The 13,557-nt window shown below is 36.9% G+C and overlaps 2 protein-coding genes across 2 annotated transcripts in view; both read right to left on the bottom strand.

Moving 5' to 3' along the window:
* Smp_139090.1 (putative rab6-interacting) overlaps window positions 1–926 on the bottom strand; it is a gene marked incomplete at its 3' end in the record, with an annotated part of 41,751 nt that extends 40,825 nt beyond the window's left edge. Inside the window, exon 1 of the mRNA XM_018800072.1 lies at window positions 816–926. The remainder of the gene's footprint in view (window positions 1–815) is intronic.
* An 11,784-nt stretch (window positions 927–12,710) lies between these two features.
* On the bottom strand, window positions 12,711–13,472 carry Smp_031250 (hypothetical protein; the record flags this gene model as incomplete). Its single annotated transcript, XM_018800071.1, has 2 exons — window positions 12,711–12,764; window positions 13,260–13,472. The coding sequence occupies 2 exons, from the start codon at window positions 13,470–13,472 to the stop codon at window positions 12,711–12,713; spliced, it is 267 nt and encodes an 88-aa protein (XP_018653921.1).
* Between the last annotated feature and the right edge of the window lie 85 nt (window positions 13,473–13,557).

Genomic DNA, 13,557 nt, shown 5'->3' with positions numbered 1-13,557 from the left:
ACTTCTAACCTAAGGAATATTACCTTGAAAAACTACCAATGGGGCTCTACTTAAGAGTGATAGTCCTTATCTCCTCAACATCTTTAGTCTAGAGAGTCCTTGCAATCAGGACTCTCATCAAGGCACATCATAGCATGCCGTGCTGTCAGTGTACGGTGCATAATTCCAGACATTTATGGGGGAACTACGACCGACTGCTTCTTTTACGTAAGAAGAACCTGAACCGGAGAGACTATAATTTATGGACGGCCTATGAACGAATCTCAAGTGAACTTGAGAAATATTAGCCAATCAGCTAACAGTCAGCATAGGGTAAAAATATATTATACAACACCAAATTAGAGTGGTTACAATTCTTTTACATGGTTCACAAACTTGTCAAGGTTAAAAAGAGGTTCAAAGGTTCTAAAATCGTAATGCATAAGGTAGAGGAACTCATTCATATGGCCACATTACACTCGGTCTCAGGAGCCATAATAAAGTCGTAAAAACTCTCTCAGCCTCGACCACATAGCTTTAATATTGTTCGTGTGTACTCCGGTTGTGTAAGTTTGTCATTTTTCATTACACATATATCCACACATAGTAATACCACTGAACAGCCGAAGCTTCAGTAACATCTGCGAATATTGCAGACAATGTTACTGGTGCTTTTGTTATACAGTTCACAGCAATTATTACAATCTGCCTTAGTCTCAATCTGGATCGAGAGAAAAAAGTTCCTATACTACCTGACTTCTTCCTCAAACATATATAACATCGAAAGACAACATCATCACGGTAGTCTGAACAAGGTCTACAAGCCAACTGATTACCTCATTTACAAATAAAGGAGTTTCTTAGTAGTCCCATTTATTGTACCCGCTTAATTGTCACGACTTCTCTAAAATCGCTTGTCAATCGATTGTACATGAGCATCAGGTACTGAAATTGGCGCCGCGACCTTGGAAACTATAAACGCCTCTGCTTGACTCGCCCATAAATTATAGTCTCACCAGTCCTACATAAACTCTAGAAGGTTGTACTAAGGTTAAAAAAACTCACATCTCGACATAATTCATTGTTCAACCTAAAAAATCGAGTATCCCGCCTCGTAGACCAATATCGCGTATCCTTCAGTGACAACGGTAGTAAACGATTTGGTCTATGGCGTGGATCAGTTTCACTAATAAGAATAGAAGGTCAATCAACTCTTATTAATCCTTGTGATTTGTTGTTAGGAAGATCCAATTTTGTCTTGAGTTTATCGGCAGAAAGTGATGATATTGAGTGTTCCAGTAATTTACCACTCACTGAGGGAAACGGAACCCCAGACGTAAACGATTGTATCTCGATTTTTGAATTTTCCCGGAATGTCCACTCAGGTGATCGGTACCAGATGGAAGGAAAAGATAAAACGTTGCCACCAAAATCACCGTTCACTATAGGGTGAGCTACTGTTAAACTAACCAAAAGCATGAGATAAGATAATTGAAATACGTTAAGCCTCTCAGTTTGTCTTCGTCAGATAGGGCAGCGGGACCTTCCAACATTTTGGTCCCTCACCTTTCAACTCATTCTTGTATATCCGCATCATATCTGAAACAAGAACCCACTGCTTGAATACCGTATTCCAAACGCGATATCACAAAAGTCGAATATAATACTCTAAACGTTTCTTCGTCCAAGAAATGAAATGAATCACGAATAGGCTATGAGACCCTGAAGCTTATGGTGGTGTCAACCCTACAATTACTTGTTCTCCTGAGATCGCTGTGAAGATGCCACCAGTATTGTAGTTTGCCAACACTTTACCAGTAACAACTTCTATGATCGGATCGCACCCACCCAGTGAAATCAAAAGTCAGAAGCGAGGAGGTTAGAAGATATATTTGATGGCTTATCAACATATCAAGAAGTGACTGATCTAATCTGGCTAATGATTGTAGGAGAATTTTCGCACGCCGTTCTGAAACGTGGTCTGGTACGGATGCATGACGTTCCATAAAAGAGTTGAGCTGCAGTGTATCCAATGTCAGCTTTCACTGCATTGCGGATACCTAGTAAGACGAGTGGAAGGGCGTCGGTCCACTGTGAAACGTTTGCAGCTGATAGCAAAGCATTTAATTGTCGGTGAAAACGTCCTACCAAACCGTTTGCATGTAGGTGGTAGGCGGTCGTTCGGAAGCGAGTGATTCCTAATAATGTGGTCGGACAACGGGAAAGTCCAGATTTGAACTGTTGTCCGCGTTCTGTAGTGATGGTTGAAGGGCAGCCGAAATTCTCTACCCATCGTTCGACGAAGGCGTGATCCACTGTTTCAGCAGTAATGTCCTTAATAGGTACTGCTTCTGGCCATCGAGTGAAACGGTCCACGCATGTTAAAAGATAAGAGTATCCATTTGAATCTGGTAAAGATTCCATCAAATCCAGATGAACATGGTCGAAACGAGCATCAGGAGTTTAGAGTTGTTGAGGGTAACTGGTGCTGAAGTTCAGTATCTTCTTTTTGAAGCTGAGCGAGTTTAAGAAGGTCGATTCCTTAGAAACTGTTCAAGGAACCTATACGAGATAAGGCGTCTGCAACTAAATTGTTTGCTCTAGAAATGTGTTGCATATCTGAAGTAAACTGCGACGTGTAGTCCAGTTGTCGAGACTCATGAGGCGAGTACTTGTCTGAAGATGAGCTTAAAGAGAAAGTAAGGGGTTTATGATCAGTGAAAAGTGTGAATTACCTACCTTCGATAGAGTGTTGAAAATGTCGTACAGCACAATACACAGCTAGGAGTTCCCTACCGAAAGTGCTGTACCTCGATTAAGTGTCTAGTAACCGTCTCGAGAAAAGTCCTAAAGGATGCCAAGAGTGGTTAACCAATTGCTGTAAGACTCCTCCGATTGCTGAGTCGGATGCGTCTACTGCGATACTAATGGGCGCTTGAGTGTCCCGATGTGCCAGCATCATTGCCTTTGCCATAAGTTCCTTAACTGTCAAGATTACTTTTCGCGCATTGTCGTCCAGATTAACAGATTTCGCATTTCCACTTGGTTGGTCGGTTAGCGGCTTAATGAAGGATGCGCATCTCGTTATGAACCGTCCATGGAAACTTACAATACCGTTAAATGTGCTCATCTGCTCAATCCTGGTCAGTTCTGAGTAATCTACAATGGCTGCCACTTTGATTCAAAGAGGTCGGACGCCTTGAGCATCAAGAGTGTGTCCTAGGAAATCTAACGAGTCAGTTCCAATTTTGCATTTCTGAATGTTTACAGTAATGACATGCTTTTGCAGTCGTTCGAACACAATGTCCAGATGCTGAAGATAAGATTCTCTGTCCGGACTTGCAATCAAGCAGTATTTAACGTACGCATAAACGAAGTTGAGACCTCGGAAAACCTCATCGATGAACCTTTGGAAGGTTTAGGCAGCATTTCTTAGACGGAAAGGCATTCGCGAAAATTCGTAGAGTCCGAAAGGAGTGATGATCACGGTTTTTGGAATATCGTTAGTAGCCATAGGGATTTGGTCATAGGCTTTAACCAAGTCGATTTTCGAAAAGACAGTTGTACCTTTTAAGGTAGCTGTCAAATCAAGAATGTGTGGCAACTGGTAACGATCGGGAACGGTTTTCACATTCAGACGCCGATAATCATCAGCCGGACGCCAATCGTTGCTGTCCTTTTTAGGGACTATGTGCAAGGGAGATGATCATGGGCTATTTGACGGTCGAATGATTCCTAACTCTATTATGCGGTCAAATTCGCTTTTATCCAACCTCAGTTTTTCGGGAGTCAGTCAGCGTGCTTTCGAGAATACAGATGGTCATGTAGCTGTGATGTGTAACATTGCTGGTTACACACATCAATTTCGGTTGCGGTTGATATATCTCAGATTACTTATCGAGTAATTGTTGACCTAATGGGTCTATGGTGTTCCTAACTGTGACCGGAGCTAATTTGCAACCAGAAAAAGGAGTTACACGTTACCGTCTATTAACCTTCGTTTGCGTGTATCAATAAGTAGATTGTGGTGTTGTAGAAGGTCTATAACAACGATTGGCATAGAAACACCTGCAACCACAAAAATCCAGTGGATAGGTTTGCGTAAACCCACGTTAAGGTAAACGTACTTTTTATCGTATATGGGGATCGGTGTTCCATTTGCCACCTGTAAGCTTAAAACCAACTCGTGAAGCCGTTCGTTAGAATTAGCAAGAAGAACGTTAACTTCTGCGCTGGTATCGATGAGGTAGCGAAATTTCGTGGTCATATCCGTTACGTATAACAGATGGGTATGTTCGCCGGCTACGGTTGCCGTTAACGCGTGCCGGCTGAGAAGTTTCCCGAGTTTTTTCGTGTCAGTGGATTTGCAGTTCGGATAATTGCAGGTCAGAAGCGAGGAGGTTGGAAGATATATTTGATGGCTTATCAACATATCAAGAAGTGACTGATCTAATCTGGCTAATGATTGTAGGAGAATTTTCGCACGCCGTTCTGAAACGTGGTCTGGTACGGATGCATGACCGAGTGCCTTCAGCTTAGTGAGTCCACTAAAACTAATGTGATCAGCAAGCAATGTCGAACACTTACAAAGCTATTGATTTCGGGGATTTATTTACAGCTACAGCTAGTTATATTATGACTGCTACATCTTTATAGTCCATTACTTTGAGCAATACAATTTCACTTATTGTCTAGTGATATGATTTGTCACAGCCATTTATTTACATCACTGCACTACTGCTAAAACTGAATTCATGACAGTTGCATTTTTACTCATGTTTCGGTGTCTAAATTTCTGTAATCTGTCATGAAACAATATCATTCACCTTTTTTCAGTTGTCTTATCAGCTTATAAATTTTTGGGATTCAGGGGCTTGATTATCTATGGTCAGCTATTTTACATAATGTACCAATTCAAGTGAAACACTGATTATAGCAACTCTTCAAATTAGTAAACTTAGTTGTTGTATAATGCAGTTTAGTCAATACAACAACAGCACCCGAGGGAAGTGATGAAGCACGCAAGTTCAGTAGCAAGAGTTGCTTAATTCTTCATTTCCATTATTGTGCCTGAGCGTCGAAATCAGAGAACAGCCAGTATGAGTCTCTGTAGTGCGACTAGCTCCCAGAAGCTGAGGTTGAGAGCTTACAACTTGTGCAGTACATGGAGAATGGTGGAGATGTGGCAACAATGCAACGTATTTATCTCATTCCCCTCACCATAACGTATCACTATTTCATTATAACAATAAACTACACGTAACGCACTAGCATTGTAGACGCATAATAATAACTTGATCCCTTTTAAAACGACAGAAAAACCAAAGAGACTCCCTCATGAACCTGCCCTGAGTGGCAATATTGATTCGATTCCGTCCGCCTACATATGTGGAGGTAGTTTGAACGCTGCCATTGATTTACATCAAGAGGCAGTGTTTGATTTGGAAAAAAGTGATAAGCGTGTTCAATATGTGCTTATAGACCGTACGTCTAGCATTTACCATATTTAAAGATTACCATTTTTGTTCAGTTTCTCCAACGTTAACAGAGACATCTAGATAACCAACTGATTGATCTGTAACTTGGTCTGAAAAGAGCAGTGTACTGTCCTACAAGAGGAATTTTTTGCGTTTTAATTGAACGAAAGGGCCTGTGGATGAGGGTTGAAAATCTCTTTATGTGCTTGAAATATTTTACTGAACGCTAAAGCTCCTTACTTGTCCTTCCGTTACACTCATTAGAATGCATAAATGAATGCAAAACAATAAAAGCTGTACTATACGGCATTTAGAACATGCTATGCCTTGTATAGGTTGTAAGAGCTAACCTAATCATTAATTTATATGCATGAAAATGTTAGTAAATCACAGTTGTGTATATTCTTCTTCGCTTAAAACATTCGATTTAATTATTTAATAAAATGAAAAATAACAAACGTAATTACTTTCTTTTATATTTCTCCACAAGGTCATAGGCAACACTCTGGAGCGAGTATGCGGGAAGTTAGACAATCACAGGCCTCAGCAACACTGATCCTCGGTAAACAACCACTTACGCTGGTGTTTCATATCTACGAAAAACACTCAAAACAAAACGGATTAGCATCTCCTGACATAAAACACGTAGGGAAACCAAAAGGAATGCACTAACTTCAGTGGCAGTAACAAAAACCGATAAAACAAAACCTATTCGAAAAATGAGCGCCAGCACTTGAAGGATCGAATTAATTACAGAATTTCGGCACTCCAAGGGATTAAATATTGCAGTGATACCAAACAACCATCGAGTAAATACACAAAACGAACCCAACCGACCTCCATTGCCTACAAAGATGAGGAAATGATAATATATACTTTGTCATGATTAGCCGCGAAAATGGACTTTCGAAATCGCGAACCGGAGTTGAGTTTTTTCCAGTGACCATTAGTACTGACCATGGGAAGAAAGAACTAAACACTAAACGGAAAAATATTATTTGGCTACAAAATGCACATCAAAAGATTATTGTATATGATCCATCAATATAAGTTTTCTTTTTTAAAATATCTAGAACGTCTGACTCTTAAGATATCAAAAAAGCCAGGGAGCCTACAAATAAACATACCAACTAGTGATACAAGAATATAAAATGGCTGCCGTCATCTTGGCTTCTCAAGATCATTTCAACAAAAGTCAAAAACGTTTAACCGGGTGACTTTTTTTCGTTTCTTTTTCAGCATATTTGGCAAATGTATAGAATATTGCGGTCCTAACACTATTGAATTCATCAATCCCGCTTACTAAGAATTCAATATATAATGCGTTCATTTGTGCTCATCTAGTTCTAACTGTCTTGGATTGCTTTATTTCGGGAATTTTCAGTTCGCAGATATATTTGAATACTTCCACTTATCATATTGTCGTCACGATTAAGCCTGTGATTGCACAGTTCGATAAGCATTCAGATTCTGAAGCTTTCAATAATTAGATGGAAAGGTTTGAAATCTGGAATATGAACAAAAGTGATGTCAAAGATGATAAAATTGTGGTAAAATTCACAAGTTTCGAATGCTGTGAAAGCAAAATCTCTTGTGGCGATTCTTTAGAACAACCAGAAGGTGAGGAGGGCTATCTTCAAGTTTCAGAAAGAAGCTACCAAGTGTAATTTTGGTGGTCGAATTCAAATCCAGCTGCGTAATCGATTAATTGCAGGAATTAACATAGCAAATCGAGAAAAAGGGCCTATACAAACGCCGTGTTCCTTCCAAGGTGCTAGAACTGCATGTACTAATTATGATGCACTGTACAAAACTGGCTTCCAGGACACAAAGAATTCTACTACCTCAGTTGTCCTAATCCCATTCTTACTCAAGGTCAAATGTGTGGGCGTTTAATTAAAGATGATCCCTGCTTTCGTGAAAACATGAGAAACAATTCACTGATAACTTGAAAAGCAGTTTACAGACGCAGACACACTATTTATTGTTGATCACATAATCCATATATATTTCACTATGCGAAAGATTTGTATTATGGCAGGATCGGATATATCAAGTTGGTTTGTAAAACTAATGTACATTTCGCAAATAATGATAATCAGCCTTGTAATTCAGATCTTATGAAGTTCTGTGATTCCAGTAACCACATAATATCCTCATTTGCAACTTCAAGTATATCATTTCGCTTCCGTAAGCGACTATACTTGTCTCATGGCTTTCTTCTTAATTTCATTGTTGACACTGGTAGTATCGATTTATCTTATGTCACACACTATCAACAAACTGATTTTTTTACAACCTACGAAAGGCCTTCTAGAAGCTTGATAAATCCATGGTCCATATGCAAGCCAGTTACAGCAAACGAATACGTTACAAGAACTCAGCTGAGTCCGTTCCAACTTCCGTTGTTAATTGCAATAGTAATAAATAAATTCTAGATTATGCAGAGTGTATAACCGATGCACAACCGGTCAAACACATGATGAACCTAAGGAGATGCACAATTGAGTACAGGAATCTGGATTTTTATTTAAGCTATGGCGGTCGTGATATTTATACTAAATTGTGGTCCCTTTGCATTAAACTGAGTGCTTATTACGAATTCGAAGTATAATACGTCCATTTGTGCTCAGCCATTTCCACTTGCCCTAAATTGCATTATTTCAAGAGTTCTTAGTTCAAAAGTCAATTTGGATACCTTTAATAATCGTATTTATCTGAATAATCTATGACATTTATGAAAGTTTCATTGTTTATTGAGTTTCTAATGTTCATAGTTTATCTTTACACTGGTTAATTATTTTGGCTGAAATACAACTGAGCTACTTACAGAAGGAATACTGAGAAAACTGTTGATTGTTTCTTTTCACAAATAATCTATTTTAACGGATTTCGCTACGAATAGATCTTGGGTTTATACTTAAATGATACCACAAGTTGACACATTTTGATGATGAAATCAGCTCATACATAATGGTCATAGTTGTCGTAAATTCTTTTAGTCAGTCAGTAAATACATAACAGATAAACATAATAAGTATGTTGTCATAAAGTTTCGGTGAAGCTACTCAACTGATGTTTAAATTCAGAAGGGGTATTAAAACTGATCCAAGAAGATATCTGCCATCAGTTGCAATTATTTGGATTATTATTTTTTTAAGTCATATTTACGCATTCTTTTACCATCTTTATAAATAAATTCTACAGAATATATCATAATTTGCTTATCGTCCTAACTGTTCTTGCACTACAAAGGTGAGGTAACTAAATATATACTAAGCCAAAATTATATCAAATCTGGAGCCTTTAATTGCACTGAGATACCCGCACACCTGTATAAGTACTAAAAGTCAATATTCAACAATGACATTAAAAGTTATTCTTACGTGCTGCTGGCGAGATTATGTGTTGAAGATGTCTAATAATGAGCAGTGCACTCAATATATTGTTACGTCCTTGATCTATCTGCCTAATAATATACAGGAGAGAACTTGTCTTGATCTAGATTAAGGCGTTGACATGATCAGCTAACTGGTTAGACCTTGGGGTTAGCAATGCGTGAGACTCAAACGGTATTGAGAGCAGAAAGAAGAAAACTATTTTACAGCTTGACTGGTTGACAGGTAAGAAAGGCAGAGAAGACGAGTCGACATGGACACTACTCAATTTACCCCTGATTCAGATTAACGTAAAAATGGTATGAATAAGCGGATTATTACCACGACCGTAGTGTACAAACAGTTAAAAAAGTAAAACCGCCAAAACTAAGTATTAGGATAGAAAAATAGATTACAAAAGGTTACCTTCAAAGTAAAATAACTTTGGGATAAAAAAAGGCATGGCAGTCAGCCATATATCAAACAAAAGCCTGTGAGCTATACAACAAACTAAAAGCAAAAATAAAAGTTAGTATTTTACGAACTTTGAATTAAGTGAAATAGTGTTTGCAAAAACAGTTTCCATTGTTAATTACGGCTTCTTTCGTTCCTTATTCACACCAGATATTCACCAAAATATCTCAAACAGAAGTAAAATGTGAAGAAAGCTCTACGAGAAGGGAATAAAAGTAGCGCAAATTGAAAAATCGGAAAAACAATCATTGATCTTCAGTAGTCCAGTCATGATCTATCACTTATTTGTACCGAACTTGGTGAATAAGTGTTCAGTGCACAAGAGTATGGTATATGTTCAAAAATATCCGAGGACAATATACTACTTTGTATCTCTCATTATTTTAGTAATGGTATAAAATGTTGAGGATGAGATCAATTTTCTTGTGGCAAAGATCAGAATGACATGTTCTAACCTGAATCACGTAAAGTAGTAGATTCTGTTGATATTCACAAAAAATCTCTGGATACTTTGTTCCTGTGAAAAAATCTGGATGTATTTGTTTAACTAATTACATGTGATTTCAGTTTACTATTTGAATGAAAATAGCACTTAACTCGTTGCCAACCTGGATGAACTCCACCGGCCAAAGTTACAAAACCTCCTAGCGAATTCAACTGGTGACCACATGATTATCATTAGGGTAGAAAATTTTCAGAAATCGTTCAGTTCAGGGACAGTTTAAACCATAGACTACATTCAACAGGAAAACCAAGTGGCGTCGAACAACTGTTTCGTCGTAGAACGAGGTTTCTCAGAATTAATTATTAATTGATTTTGTGAACTCTTGAAGCCACAGTGAGAACACATGGTTAGTGAAGTTCATTCGTCGGGAATAATAACAACCGTCTTATTCAGTGCCAAATAACCGGTTACAGTAAATATTTCTCAGCTTAAAATATGTAATATCACAACAAACCCCTCTCTTAGATACATCTGATTTGTGATTATTCTAAAAAGGGTTTCTCAGAAATGGTCATTTGTCACTCAAGTTTATGACCAGTCTATCTCCTATCATGTTTTATTCTCTGTGTTGTGTAAACTAACATGAGTTTCTAATATAATTATCTGTCGTTTATCCAAAGTATCACACTAGGAGGAAATCCTATCAGCCACTGTGATAGTGTCATTTAGATTCGGCAGTTTCCCACTTCATTATAGATCGTAAGATTTTGATAAAAATATGTATTTCTAGTGGTTATACTATGCAAATCTAAGACAGGAAAATTTAGTGCAACATTTACAGTTGGAGGACGAGTGGTCCATAAGTGTCGTTAGGACGAAAATAATTTTCATAAGTCAGTAGAAGCCAAATGACCAAGAAACCTAAAATATTTGGCTTAACAGTAACATGACATATGTTTTTGTGTACTGAAGAGTTCTTAAATGATAACATTTTCTAGTTTCTAATACGAGCCAATCAATTACTATCGATCCGTTAAGAGCTACTTAAAATCTGAATAATATACATATCAGTGATGATTAATACTTGGTCTATTAATTTATCACATGATGAATAGAATACTGCCGTACATTAAATTATAAACTATTACGCAACTCGGATTTCATTCAATAAATCGTGAAAAAGGCTCTATTTCATTGAAATCTATTGGTAGATAGTTTATATCAAGTTACAATGAAAGTTTTGAACTAATTTAGAGGATATTTTGTAGTTGTTATACAGTGATTCGAATAATGATCGACGGACAACACACAGCGACACATTATTAATGACCAATAGCTTTTCTTCAGACCGAGTTATCAATACTAATATTCAATTAGACTGACATCATAGCTGGCCATCGGAATAGCTTACTCTTTATGTTAGAATACACTCATTCAGAATAACAACGTATGTATAAATATGGAGAACGGTAGCTCAGACTACAATCGATTGCAAGACATGGATTTTGTAGGTCACCCACCCTCCAGAAAATTAAGATCTGACTGGCAGGCCTTATTCTTGTCCCACAAATCATGAATACCATTTTTTAGACTAACAAACTTTATCGAAGCAATTATTACAAATGAAAAGTACCAGTTATCAAAGATTACAAACCAGAGGCTAAAAAGGCGAATGCTTATTTAAGTCTATTCAAGAAGAAAGTGAAAGAATGTAAAGATAATACAACAGGCAAATACAATTATGTCGTTGTAGATCAGTACATAGATATAGATTAAACGTTTGATAAACATAATATGTACTGTAGAATATTAAATCGAGATTTTAGATATGGACGAGAAATCACTCACGAATAAAAAAAGCATAGTGGCGAGCAAACTTTATAAAACATCTCAACGGAGTACACAATAGTATATGTATAATAAGCCTGTATGTTAACACTGGAAAGACCAACTCACTGCTGCGAATCAGAGATTCTAAACATCAAAGTTTATCAACGGCCAAAGTCATTAGTCGAAAAATGGGCCGTTATAACTCGGTAAACTATTAAAATACTTCTCTGGGATCTTTAAGATACTAATTTGACCGCCTAAATAAATACAGTAACTTTGAGTGAGATATAATCCTATAAGAATTATAAGTTTCAAAATTAAGTAAACGCACAAATTGAACTCGGTTTTTGAACACTTTTAATACAATTGACCACTTTGTCTAGCCTAAACTTGGAAAATCAATGCAGTACAAGATATGCTTCGACAAAACCATAGTTTATAGAAGGTTTTCCTGAAAAAGTTCAGTACCACCACTGGAAGGAATCCAGGACCTCCAAGACCTACAGTGAGCAAGATACATTTAGTTGATTTAAATCTAAATTCAGCTTCAATCTCCACTTTTCTAACTCCACAAGTTAGAATTTTCTTTTATAACTTCAGGTATGAGATCTAGAAATTTGTACAAGTTGCCTAGAAATCGATTTATGCACATGGTAATAACTATATATGAGATAGTTTTGTGACTAAATTTAATGGGCTAGATAGGAACGCTTATTTATCAAATGGTAAACGATTTAAATGAAGTTATCTCTGATTAAAATAACATATTTTTAAACCTAAAAGAATTAGAAATTTGTTTTAGTTGAACTTGTTCAATGTGAATAAATAGATGTGGGTTTTTTCAGAGACAATTTTCGCTTGCCAACCTATGGTTAATTTAACCTAACGTGTCGTAAATGAAAACCAATATAATCAGTAACTATTAGTGATAATATGTGCAAACGTCATTAATTAAGCCGTCAATAAGCATTTTTCCTACGAAAAACAAACCAGCTAACACTTCGATAACAATGATTCGATTATTTGATTTCATTAGAAACTAACATTTTTAATCCATTAGAAAAACCCATATTTCGTAGACAATATAGATGAGTGACGTTATATTTTTAGATAGTTTGACATCAGTTATTATAGAAATGTGATACCGATGGTTAAAATAACTCGAAAAACAAGTGTTCTTTTCTTTAAAAGGGAAGAACTATTATAGGATAAGTGAAAATTTTAAAACTACATAAATAAGATTTTCGCTGCTTTCCGTTTACTCATATTTTGATTGAAATATTATGCAAGTATAAAAACGTAATTTCATGTACTTAACACAACTAACATCGGTAATAAAAGACATTTACAGTATATCCAATGTGTAGTGTGATAATCGTTAGGGAGGAATGTACACAATATGTTGCATGAAAATATTTGTACACTTGCTTTGTGATTTGAGATCGTATAATCGGCTTTTATACACATCGAATACAATTTACTAGAAAATCAGCTTATACACATTACACTACACTGGTAGAAAAACGGGTCGGTGCATGTAACGAGATATGATCAAAGAATATATAAAATTAAGAGAGAAAGACTACATATAGCAGACAATGCTTTTGAGCTTACTGATAAAGTTTTGAATCATCATTACAGTAATCCGTGGAACAGTAACAACGCTTTTGTGTTGACGAACTTCCCATACCTCTGAAAGCAAGTATCTGATAATGATGGTTCGAACTTTCTGAGACATAATCTGGAAACGGTTGTTATTTCATGGTATTGTTGTCCCCATCTAGGTTTTCGGAAGTCGATTCTCTGGACTTCCTCAATTTTGATGCAAGCCTTGCAGCCATCCAGTTTCTGCCACGGTCCATTCGATTCATCACAGGGCCAAAGAGACATTTTACGTTCTCTGTCTACTATCTCACACTCATAGCAGCTTAGATTATTCACAGAAAAACAGTCAGAGATATCAAAAGATATCAAA

Source organism: Schistosoma mansoni, chromosome W, assembly GCF_000237925.1.
Source record: "Schistosoma mansoni strain Puerto Rico chromosome W, complete genome".
Taxonomy (NCBI): Eukaryota; Metazoa; Platyhelminthes; class Trematoda; order Strigeidida; family Schistosomatidae; genus Schistosoma; species Schistosoma mansoni.
Note: the sequence above shows the minus strand (reverse complement) of the source record. Positions and strands in the feature narration are given on the sequence as shown.